The 11,811-nt window shown below is 47.1% G+C and overlaps 2 protein-coding genes across 2 annotated transcripts; one reads left to right on the forward strand and one right to left on the reverse strand.

Annotated features, from left to right (window-relative positions):
- Window positions 1–1,180: 1,180 nt before the first annotated feature.
- On the reverse strand, window positions 1,181–1,372 carry N7446_012587 (uncharacterized protein; the record flags this gene model as incomplete). The annotated part of the gene is made up of 1 exon (XM_058521329.1): window positions 1,181–1,372. The coding sequence occupies one exon, from the start codon at window positions 1,370–1,372 to the stop codon at window positions 1,181–1,183; it is 192 nt and encodes a 63-aa protein (XP_058366695.1).
- Window positions 1,373–9,058: 7,686 nt separating this feature from the next.
- N7446_012588 (uncharacterized protein) lies at window positions 9,059–11,051 on the forward strand (the record flags this gene model as incomplete). The annotated part of the gene is made up of 2 exons (XM_058521330.1): window positions 9,059–9,362; window positions 9,421–11,051. The coding sequence occupies 2 exons, from the start codon at window positions 9,059–9,061 to the stop codon at window positions 11,049–11,051; spliced, it is 1,935 nt and encodes a 644-aa protein (XP_058366696.1).
- Between the last annotated feature and the right edge of the window lie 760 nt (window positions 11,052–11,811).

The raw sequence follows: 11,811 nt of genomic DNA on the forward strand, positions 1-11,811 counted from the left end.
TCGGTAGTAACGGCGCTGCGCAGTAGCCGGGAAGTCTCGGCTGCGTTTCATTTATGAATCTCGAATAATTTCCTCAGCGTCCTTAACGGGGTCTTACGAACCAAACTCTATATTTCACCGAAATAACGCAGTTAGCGTAGCCTTTGTGGGGCAATAACTTATTTTACTAACGTCTTATGCACGTTAGCTTGACCAGCTGGTCAGTTCTACTCATAAATTCCGCATTTTCCGCAGACAGCAGGGCACAGTACTGGAAACTCTATGTTAGAGCTCCACATGGCTTGATCCCACCGAATGTGGCGGGAAGTTTAAATACCAGCATTTTAATCTAACTAAAGCAGCCTGTCAGCTCTAGCTAAAGCTGTAAATTCACGTGTGCATTTATATAAATTTCACATTGATCTGGAATAGGGGGTTAAATAAATACCGCATTGCTCCCAGTTAAATTGACCAAGTATTATCCCGCTCTCACTTAATTCATTGTCTCTGAAAATTTTGCGAATAATTCAGTCCAAAAAAAGGCCGACGTTGCGGCTCTGACTATCTCTCCCGGCCTTTTTGCCCCCTGAATTTGTTTTGTACGGCCTAGCAGGTTCCCGATTCTGATGGATTATGAAACCAACGAGCAACTTATAGCCCGGATACTCAGAACGCTTTCTCCATCTGTTATTGCGAACTCACCGGTGAGTATGGCACCCTCATCGTGTTATTTCCTATATCTGAGCGGCGTTATAAGGGTCTACTTGGGTGCTTTCGCGGCTTTGTGTTCCGATGCACAGAAATCGAACGACAGATCCTCTTCAGCTCGCCATCATACGAGGAAGGGGCAGCTACCATGGCCGTGGAAGGAGAAATGTCTATAGAACCTTGTCAACAAAGTTCTTCGCTTGATATCACCCCCTTCATAGCTGAAGCTGCATCAAGCCCTGTTGTAGTTGGTCCGGAACAATGCACTTGTTTCCCTTCCACTCCAGAGGGATTAGACACAACCAGCTTGTCCATGGTTGCTTCTAAATTGCCTTCATCCGTTTCCTCTCGGCCAGACGGGGTGATTGAAACTGGCTTTACTGATGCGGCCTATGCTCCTCTGGAGAAACATACGAATGCGGCGGCTTTCTTCAGGGCCAGATTGGGATCTCGAAATTCAAGGACAACCTATCTAGCCCGAGCGCTCCAGGGTTTAATCAGTGCCATGGAACTTGATGGAGCAAGGTACGCGAACCTTTGGTCCACAGGGGAAAGGATTTTCTCCGGCAGCGGTACAGGTCCAGTCGCTCGCCTTCAGCGACTGTTCCATGGTTTTCTTCGGGTGAAGCGTGGCCGCGACGATTATGATTGTGCCAGTCGACTCTGTCACATATTCTTGGAACATGATCTTGAACAGTTGGCTACTTCTGACTTTCTACGCTTATCCCGTGGCCGTGGCAGAAAGTCTGCAGCTCTGTCTTTGCAGGCAGCGAGCATATCAGCCTCCATAGACGCTGTGAAAGCCGATCGTAAGGCTGGCCAACGATACATGCAAATTCTGATGGATGCTGGACCTGGGCTATTGCTCATGCTTGGTAGCCAGGTAAACACAGTGTAAGTGTGTTACTATGCCTTCCATACGTTGCAACTGACTAGATGGAAACAGGTGGGAAAGGAAACTAAGTAAGGGAGATGTCTCTCTTCTACTGGAGTACCTCAGGTTGCATCAGCCTGGAATTCTGGAGAAAGCTTGCTCACTAGATAAGGTGGCCACAGCATTGATTCTTTGGGGTTTCATAGCATATGGCTGGACATATAAGGAACTTTCAGAACGCCCGTCCAGAGTGATAAACCGACTGCGCTCGTACATTGATATTACAGAACTAGCATTACGACATGATATAGATGCAATCACTCCTCATTTCCCCGTGGTTGCACATTATCACGCTCACCAGCTGTGATGGGGATAAGCTGACTGCGGATAACGCGCGGCTAAATTGCTTCGACCCTTCATCCTGTGAGACTCAAGAAACACACCTGTGCCTGTTTTAGCTAAACGTAACTGACGCTCCATTGCAGATAGGCACAATGTTATCACGAAGGTGATCGCTGATAATTCACGAGAGGTGATGCCTCACTGCTGCGACGCTACTTAGGAGACCATACCTTCCCCTGCTATTGAAGACACGGACGATCGGAGTTCACGCGCATAGATGCACAACCCTACCATGGTATGCTGCTCTGCGTGTTGTTGAGAAGTTCGAAAAAGTACTATAATGCTCCACATGACGCCCAAACGGCTGGTATACATCGCGTGATCGTGACTCCGGATCTACTCTACGGGTGTATATCTGGAAGTATACAGTGGCTTCAGTATCTGCCCCTCGGGGATATACCAAGGTGAAGGAAGGGAAGGATATATAAGGACAGCCATTCATGTACTTTGTTTATTTTTTTCTTTTCAAACATTGTTGCTTGTGTTCACTTTTTGGACTATTGTGACTCTATTCCACGGGCCAGCTGCAGTCTGGTAGACTGCCGCTAGGGATTTTTCTTAACTATTGGACAAAAGTGAGTCATATGCCAGACTGTAGGTGAACAACGCGTTCGCTTTATTCTAACACGCTCCGCTTTCGACCATCGATCCAACCAAATCCAAGAAGACGTATTACCTTGAGCCAACAAGAATGTCAGATATTTTCATTTTTCCAGAGCCCCCTTGTTACTATGTTCTATATCCCTACGGGAACACTCATAGTATTGTGAATTCTTACACACTGTCCGCAGTATTTCGCGGGCTGCGTAGGATTCTGATGACATGCTCCTGGTTAGTATGACAAGGGTGATGATGTATAGGCGGGCCTGTTCCAAGGGCACCACCGTCATTCTCGGATCCTTTGACTTTGGGACTTCCTCATTATTGTTCTCATTCCAAAGAAGAGCGGTTGCTCCTTTCTATACGGAATACATGGAATGATATACAACCACGCTTATATTTCTCATGTTGAGGCTTCATTGCTGATCACAGCCTTTATTCTAGTAATATGTACCAGGAATAGTTCTTCAAGATAGTTGGCCACTGTTCCTTCATCGCAATTTAGTGCTCCTGCCGATGTAATCCTGCTAAATTGGACGCTCTGTTCGCCGGTATCTCAGCTTCCTGGCGGCACAGACACGATGCACATAGTCTCACCTCCAGGATGACGATCATGTACTTTTAGACCGGCACGGAAGTGGTGCTGGCATCAAGCGGTCTATGCGGGATACTAAGAGATCATTGTGATTTCTCCTCTGGGCCAAAAGTTTGAACCTCCTGATATGCTGTCCCTTGGATCGATGCTGGGATTCCAATCGCCGGTCCACATTCAAGCGCAGTATTCTCTGCCATTTACTGTTTTGGATAATTTCACTTCTGTTTATTACGAGATACATGTCAAAAAAATGCGTATTTCAACATCAAGAGATAAAAACCGGTGGGTGGATGTCATCTGAATTCAGCTTGCATGAACCATTCCATTTCCAAATTGTACATTGCCTCAATCCGGCGGAAAACTCCCTGGGTGTGTTTCGGTAGCAAGAGAAATCGGTCTTTTAGATCTTCGAGGCGCAGTATTGGCAAAGAAGCTTGGTGTTTGAAGTTTCGTCTTGGCTGCGCTCGGCGGCTCTCTGACTTTGGGAGTCTATCCCCGAGGAACTTCAAGAAACGGCGAAGCTTCTGCACGCTCGAAAATCCACGGATACAGGGAGAGAATTTAATCGCGACGCAGTTCATTCGGAGGAGAAATTCACGATTCTGTGAAAGACGGTGGGCAGCAACGCGGCGGATGCCAGAAACCAATCTTTGCCATTTTTGTATTGTGTTAGAGGCTTGACGGCAAGAGCGACACTGTGTCTCGTCCCAATGGCTATTGAATTTGTGAATACAGTATCTTTCTAGGGCTTACCCTATCTATCCAATGATGATGGGAATTGATAGGGACACTCCCACTTTTGTTCCGGACACTCCTAATTATGTAATATCCATGATTAGGTAATTGAAAACGTCATGTGATTGTATTGGAATTACCACAGCAACATCATTCTAAATGTCATACCATAGTATAGTATAAATCCCCAGCTCTCGCCTCCCTCTTTTCTTAGCTCCTCAAATCTCTGCCTCTCGGATTTTTCAGAAATGGAGCCCCCTACTGAGCAAATTTTTGATAGCAGAGATTTATTAATTGCCTCTGTCCGTCAGCATGCTCTCTCGCAAGGTTACGCTGTCACTACTATACGATCAATCACAGATAAGTACATCTATCTTGGTTGTGACCGTGGTGGCACGTATCGTGACTGAGTGAATGCTCCTGATGGAGCGAAACGAAGAACGACAACTACACGGCGGATTGGCTGTCCATTTAAGCTATACGGGAAAATGCTTTTTGATGATAAGTGGGAGTTACAGGTCCAAAACCGGAATCATAATCACACAGCTGATGATAATATGATCGGACATTCAGCTGCCCGTCGGCTCACAGAGGAGCAGATTCAAAAGGTCCTACATCTATCGGAAATTGGATCTAACCCTCGTGGCATCCTAGCTCTAATCAAACGAGAGCATCCTAATGCTTTAGTTACCCCTCGAGACATCTACAATGCGCGAAGTGCTTTACGAAGGCAAAAGCTCGGTAATAGTACTCCCCTTGAGTTTCTGCTGAAGACTTTGAAGGAAAATCACTGGAAATATGCTATTAAGCAGGATAGCGAAGGACATGTCCTCTTTTTTATGTTTGCACACCCAGAGTCAATCAAGTATGCTAACCTATACAACAGGGTATTCGTCCTAGACTGCACCTATAAGACAAACCGATATCGTATGCCTCTATTGCATATTATTGGTGTCTCGCCATCAAATTCAACCTTTAGTGTTGCATTTTGCTTTATGCAGAATGAACAGGAAGAGAGACCTTGCATTATTAGGTGCTGTCAAGGTCGTCTGTCCAGATTATCCCCATCTTCTTTGCATCTGGCATATTAACAAGAACGTAACGTCTAATACGAAGCAGCATTTTACGACGAACGCCGAATATCAAACATTTCAAAAATCATGGAATCAGCTAATTTATTCTACTACAGAGAACGACTACAATTCGAGGCTATCAGAGTTCGAGAAGCGATATCAGACCTCCCCTTCTCTTCGATATATTAAGGAGACATGGCTAATTCATAAAGAAAAATTTATAGTTGCATGGACACAACAATGCCTACACCTCGGTAATTCTGCGACCTCTCGAGTTGAAGGCTCACATGCCTTTTTAAAAAAGCACATCGGTGCTTCGACAGGGGATATGTTGATCGTATTTGAAAGGATTTCACAGGCTTTACAAACCCAGAATGCTACGCTTGAATATGATTTTAGACGAGATCAGATTGAGAGGCCAGTAGTAACCTTACATCAACTTTATACTAATATTGTGATCAGGACCTCCCGCTATTCGATACGACTGATTGGCGAGCAAGTTACAAAGGCTAGAAGAGCTACAAATCTTGCTCCTTTACCCCCTTGTACTAATACGTTCACAAGGACAATGGGTCTTCCTTGTGCCCATCGGATTACTAGTTTATTGGAGAGCAATAAAGCTATCCCATTGACAGATATCCACCCATTCTGGCGAGCTGGGCTTTCTGAAATGGAATCAGAATACCTTCCTCTCTTAGAGCCTTTGATTCCTTTTCCAAAGCCTAAAAAGCGGAAGTGGGATCAATTGGAGCAGAAAGACGACAGCGAGACTATGAATAAACGGAAGAGGGCACCCTTTAAATGCACTGCATGTGGTAAAGTTGGGCATACACGAAGGTCATGTAAATAATACGGAGAATGAATACCAATACAATCACATGACGTTTTCAATTACCTAATCATGGATATTACATAACTTAACGTATTTCACTACCGAGTGGATCACACCACCGAGTGGATCAGCTCCCACAACCTAGTAGATTTAAATGCATTTATCTCAACCAAAACGCCATTAAATTCAATAAATTAAAAACGAGGTCTATTTGGACACGCATTTCTCTTATTACCCTCGATTCCACATGCACCACACTTCGGTAAGGCCCTCGTACGTGGCTGTAAAGGTGCCGGAACCGGTCCAGCCTAGCGGGGTATTGGTGCTATAATTGCTTGCTCCGGCTGCATTGCTAATATAGAGGCCTCTAAAACAGAGAGGCCTTCTTCGGAAGCTATTTGACTTTTAGATCGAGTCCTTTTTCGCTTCTTCGTCTCGTTTGTAGCGCGTAATTCGCTTACTTCTTTCTCGAGCAAAGCTGCCGATTGCATCGTAATTTGGCAGGCCTTTAAAACCTGATCAATCGCGGAATTAAGCGGGCTCGGTGGGCTTTTTGAGCGCTGTTTTAGCAAAGCCTTAATTGACGAAGCTTGTTTTTGTAATTGGACGTAGTTCGACGGCGTTTTTGGCTCCCACTCGCTTCCTCGGCTCGAGGGGGGTGTCGGGGTTCGAAGGCGAATATCGAGCTTCGAGATCACTCGATCGGGATTATAAGGCATTAAACCGGTAGCGGCGAAGCTATTCTTAATAGTCTCCTCCGATTTAAATGCCTCAATTCGCGCGGACGGGTAGGCTTCGAGGAAGTCTAGCTTATCAATGTGGTTGATTCTAGCCCGCATTTTTGACTCAATAAGCCGACTATACGCGCGCTTTAACACCGCAAAACAGCCAATATCGAGAGGCTGTAAAAGGTGAGACGAGTGCGGAGGCATATAAATTGCGATAATATCGTTCTTTTCGCAAATTCGATCGAACTCCGCGGTTAAATGACTTCCGTGGCCGTCGAGTATCAAAAGTCTATACTTCCCCTTCGTACGCGAAGAAGTAGACGGAATAAAGAGCTTTTCGAGCCACCGAAGGCCAATTTTATCGGAAGTCTATCTATTCGGACTAACCTCGAAGCGCTAATCCTCCGGGAGGCCATCGAACCAAGATTCGATATAGACTTTACCCTTAAAGATCACGCACGGAGGAAGCGCCTACCCCGAAGCATTTATACATTCAATTGTAGTCACCCACGCGCGATTTCCGGGCTGTAAAGGTGCTCGGCGACCATAGTATTCCCTTCTCGTAATAACCTTCGCTGTCGCAATTAAGCCCATTGCAAAACCAGTCTCGTCGAAGTTATAGATATCATCGGGATCGATACCATAGGAAAGGACTGTGTTTTAGACGAGAGAAAACCAATCGCTAATAGCCTTCGGGTCTTCGCATTGCGCACGATCGAAATTATACCGTTTTAAGAACCGAGATAATAGGATTAGATGCCTTTTCACGAATTTTTAACCCAATTTTCGCCGACCGAAGTAACCGGGGTAGATCCACGCGACGCGAGTAAAATATTAGCTATTTCTCGTACAGTAGACGGCCGAGGGGCTGATCCACGAGAATCCATGGAGAGTATCCATTTTAGAAGCGATTCTTCTTCAAGTTCGGTCAATTTATAGCTATTAGCGCGAGTTTCGGAGCGATTTATGAGGCCGTTAAGGCGGTTCCGTAAAGCAGAGAATGGTACTTCAAAATAACGTGATGCTTCGCGTATAGAGGTGATTTCTCGCTTTTTAATAGCCTAGATAGCTAATAAGATCCTACCCTCCTGCTCTACTAAATTTCGAGAGGATTGAGTACGAATTGGTGGCATAGTGGGTGGTTGAAGAAGGAAGGTCTAATAAAATGACGCGTTTTCGCGTCGCTGATCCACTCGGTGGTGTGATCCACTTGGTAGTGAAATACGTTAATTAGGAGTGTCTGGAACAAAAGTGGGAGTGTCCCTATCAATTCCCAATGATGATCCATCCGATTACGTAATTGGTGGATAAGATGTTGCGCAAGTCTTGGTTTCTTCAAATACTCTCGCTGTACTCGAATCCTAGTCCCTAGCGCCGCGAAGAGGTGCCTGCACGTTGCGAGTGACCTTGCGGACACAGCAATTCCCTGCCAAGTACGCTATAGCAACAGAGTGCTCATTGCCTGTGAGTTTCCCTGGCTCACTATTTGTTAGCTAATATTTACTGTCATGGTGAAACTGGTGACAAATACTATACACCGTATCTGTGATGTCATCAGAGCCTCGAGGAAGTGCATGCACGCACAAGAGAAGACATACTGGACGCGTTGCCTACCGATGACTACGTTTGTCGATTTTCAACGTCGTGATACACCTCAAGGATGGAGCAACAAGCATGAGGCCATTAACTTGTCCTAGACGACAAGAAATCAAATTCTCAAAATAAAACAGAAACTTATAGGCAGCCTGAGCACAGGTATAAAGATTGAGTAGGCCGACACGGATGATGTTAGGCACACATCAGAAATCGGGGGCGAGTACTTGCTGGGCTACGCGTGAATTTAGACTGACGCAGGTACGGTTCTGTGATGCAGGTTCCAGCGACGACCCACGGGACAGTAGATTAAGGAGGCTCTATTTGTGGCCCAGAGAAGAAATTTGAAAGACTTGCAAAGGTCTAGGCATGACCCACAAGCCGAAACATGATGGCGGGTATTTCTATGAGTGTATAGAGAATGAAAATGGGTTAGGGTGGTATACCCAATAGCCAAAGGCGGCCGAGAAAACAGACAAGAATGCAACCGAAGGAGTGAATCTCATTGTGGATATCTTGGACTTTTAGGGTTACCAGAATATATGAATCTTTGAGAGGTTTTTTTTTGTAGAAAGAATCAGATGGTCAGGAGATATATAGGTGGAACCGTTGAATTTATACCTATTCTGCAATTTTGGACAACACCTACACAGACCCACGTTACTTTCTTCGGCTTTGGTTATATCTAGCGGTCGTTAGTCTTCAGTTAGTATATTCGATTGGAGGCGCATTTGCCCTTTAAAATATCGTACCGATCCAGAGGAGCACGGGAGGGTGAAACACGGAAGAGTGAGATAACCCAAAACACAATGCAAAATGCGGTAAATTACAGCTCCGGATCTCAATAGCCGTGACTCGTTTGGACACGATATTAAGCCTGTGCAGATCCATCAACATCCAGGAAAATCGACAGGCAGCGCCACCGACTATCACCCCAACATGCGTGGGACTTTCGTTCTTTCTCTGCTTTCGGCGCTGGGCGCCTCAGCTTCGCTCCTCAAGTCTAACCTCAAAACTAACGTCGACGTGCTGGCGCTTGACTATTCTTTCAACCCCGTTAAGGCATCGTACTGGACTGGATACCCTCATCACCGACGTACCCCATTCGCCGTCTCGCCAGATGGAAAATCCGCATACATCGCGTACCTCGATTCTAGTGCGACAGATGTACACGTCCAGCAATTGGACCCTGGCACCTTCAAAGCCACCGGAACCACCGTCACCGTTAGCGGCGGAAAGGAAGGTATGCTAGCCCTAGCTCTCTCGCACCCGAACAAATCCATCAACTAACACCAACCCAGCCGGCGGCCTCATCGCCCACAACGATGGCTTTGCCCTCCTAACCAACGAGATCATGCCCTCAGGAACAACCAACGCCCCACCAAGCGACACCCCAGTCCCAGTCCTGTACCGCTACACCAGCGGCAAGCAGACCTTCAAGACCTGGCTGGGTGGACCAGATGTGCACACCTCAGATGGACTTTCGGCGTCCCCGGACCTAAACGGCGACCTGGTCTACTCCGAAACAGCAGGCCTTTACGGCGCCTACTTCGTGGTAACCGACTACTCACGCGACGCCTCAGGCCACTTCGGCGACAGCATCGAATACGTCTCAACAAACGGAACCCTGGTAACCATCGCCGGCGCCTCCAGCTCCTGGGGCTGCAGCCACAACACGGGTCTTGCTTTCGAGGCCGCGGACGCAGCGCCCTTCGCTAGTATCTGCGCCGAAGACCAGGGTGCTATCTGGCTCAATACCAAGACTCAGGGTATGAGCACCGACGGCGTCAAGATCTCGAACGAGAATACCACCAATGGTGCCGGTGGTGAGGCTATGGGTGGTATGTCTGGTAGTTACAGTGCGCTTGCGCGTTTTGCTGAGACTACGAAGTATATCTTTGCTTGGGTGTCGCGTGGCGCGATGGATGTTACTGAGAATGCGTGGATGGGGAGTGGATATACGAATGTGCAGAACCGGACGAATGGGCGCAATGTTGCTATTTCGTTGTTCTCGGATAAGTATACTAAGGTTGGCGACCAGGCTACCTCTGTTGTTGGTACTGAGGATGGTGATAGCCAGGTTAATTGGGTGACGAGTGGATCGAATGATTGCTCGAATGCGCATGTTGCTACCTTTGGTAGTGCCAATGCTCTTGTTTCTTGGGAGGAGATCTCGAATCCTACTTGTGATTTCATTGCTATGGGATGCCGGGGTACTTTTGCCGGTACTTTCTTCCAGCAGGTTGATTCGACTGGTGCGAAGGTTGGTGAGGCCATTTCTAGTGAGGATGTTTATGTTGCTGGTGATATGGTGACTATGTCTGATGGCCGCGTTTGCTGGCCTTATGTTAGTATGACTTGGGATTTGTCGCAGGCTGTTGATGACTCTTCTTCGTCGGGTACTAATAAGATTAGTCTTGCTTGTTTGAGTCTTGGGGTGGTTGATACTTCTTCTGCTGCCACTACTGCTACTGCCTCCGTTGACGCCTCTTCCAACATCGCTTCTGGCACATCCTCTGACGACTCAGCTAGCGCCTCTATCGAGGTCGCTTCTACTGCGGCTCCTGCTGCCCCATCTGCTGCTGTTCCTGCCGCCTCCGGTGATTCATCTCATGCCTCTTCAGATGCTTCACCCAAAGTCTCGTCAGTTGCCTCGTCCGAAGCTTCAAACGCCTCTGCTGTCGTTTCTGCTGCCGCTTCCGCTGCTCCTGTTGTCCCCGCCGCCTCTGGCAGCGCCGATACTGGCTTTAAAGATGCCGTCCACTCCGCCATTCCCTCTGCCATTCCCACTGGCATTCCCGCAGACAAATTATCCGATGAGGCTGCATTCTCTGCCTGTGCTGGAGCTCCTAAAGCCCATCATGGGAATCTTGGTCATCACATTCATCACGGCCACCGCAGTCACCACACCAGCTTGCTGCCTGACTTCTAGAGGAAGGTTTGGGTGCGTAGGTAGATATATGCTGTTTTGTGTGAGGTGCAATTGATGGCGGTTTCGCTGTTAGGGGACGAATTTAGGAAAAGTATTTGTTAAGATTTACGATGTCTCCTAATAGAAGAAGATTGAAGCCTGCAAGTAGTCTATTCCAGAGAGGTGTTTTAAGTCTGGTCTCTTTCTCATTGAGAAAGAGACACTATTTAAATGGAAAGATTTCCCCTGAACTATACTCTTTTGAGGAAGGATTCACGCTGACTGATGTCGCGATTTGTCCTGTATCCGGCCAATTGGAGATGTCAATGACACTGTATTTCCATTACCCCTATTTCTCGCTAACGTACATCACTGTTGGAGCACCTGAATACTCCTGCACCTCATACCGCTGTTTGACCGTATCTATGATATGGGGCCCCGCCCTTTTTGTTCAACACAGCGCCCCACTTACAATGCGCTAAACTAAATTTGGCTAGCTGAGGTACCTTCCTTGAGGCGTAACACCGTATTATTGGCTGCGGGAAATCTGAAACCCAGCGATCCGGACTAGACGTCCTTGTGGGTCCCCGGGAAAAGAAAAAGTGTGTGTCTGGGGGTAAACTGTTTTCGAAATCCTCTGTATAGTAGCCTCATCAGGTGCAGGTGGGCCCGATGGACCGCTGGTCGGTCCACGCAGCAGAGCTCATTGGTATCTTCTACGCGGTGGACATGGTTTTCAAGCTGGTCCATCAGGGCACCAATCTGGAGGATGGACAACGAT

Source organism: Penicillium canescens (genome assembly GCF_028828765.1).
Source record: "Penicillium canescens strain IBT 15451 chromosome Unknown utg000010l_segment0_segment0, whole genome shotgun sequence".
In the NCBI taxonomy this organism is placed as follows: domain Eukaryota; kingdom Fungi; phylum Ascomycota; class Eurotiomycetes; order Eurotiales; family Aspergillaceae; genus Penicillium; species Penicillium canescens.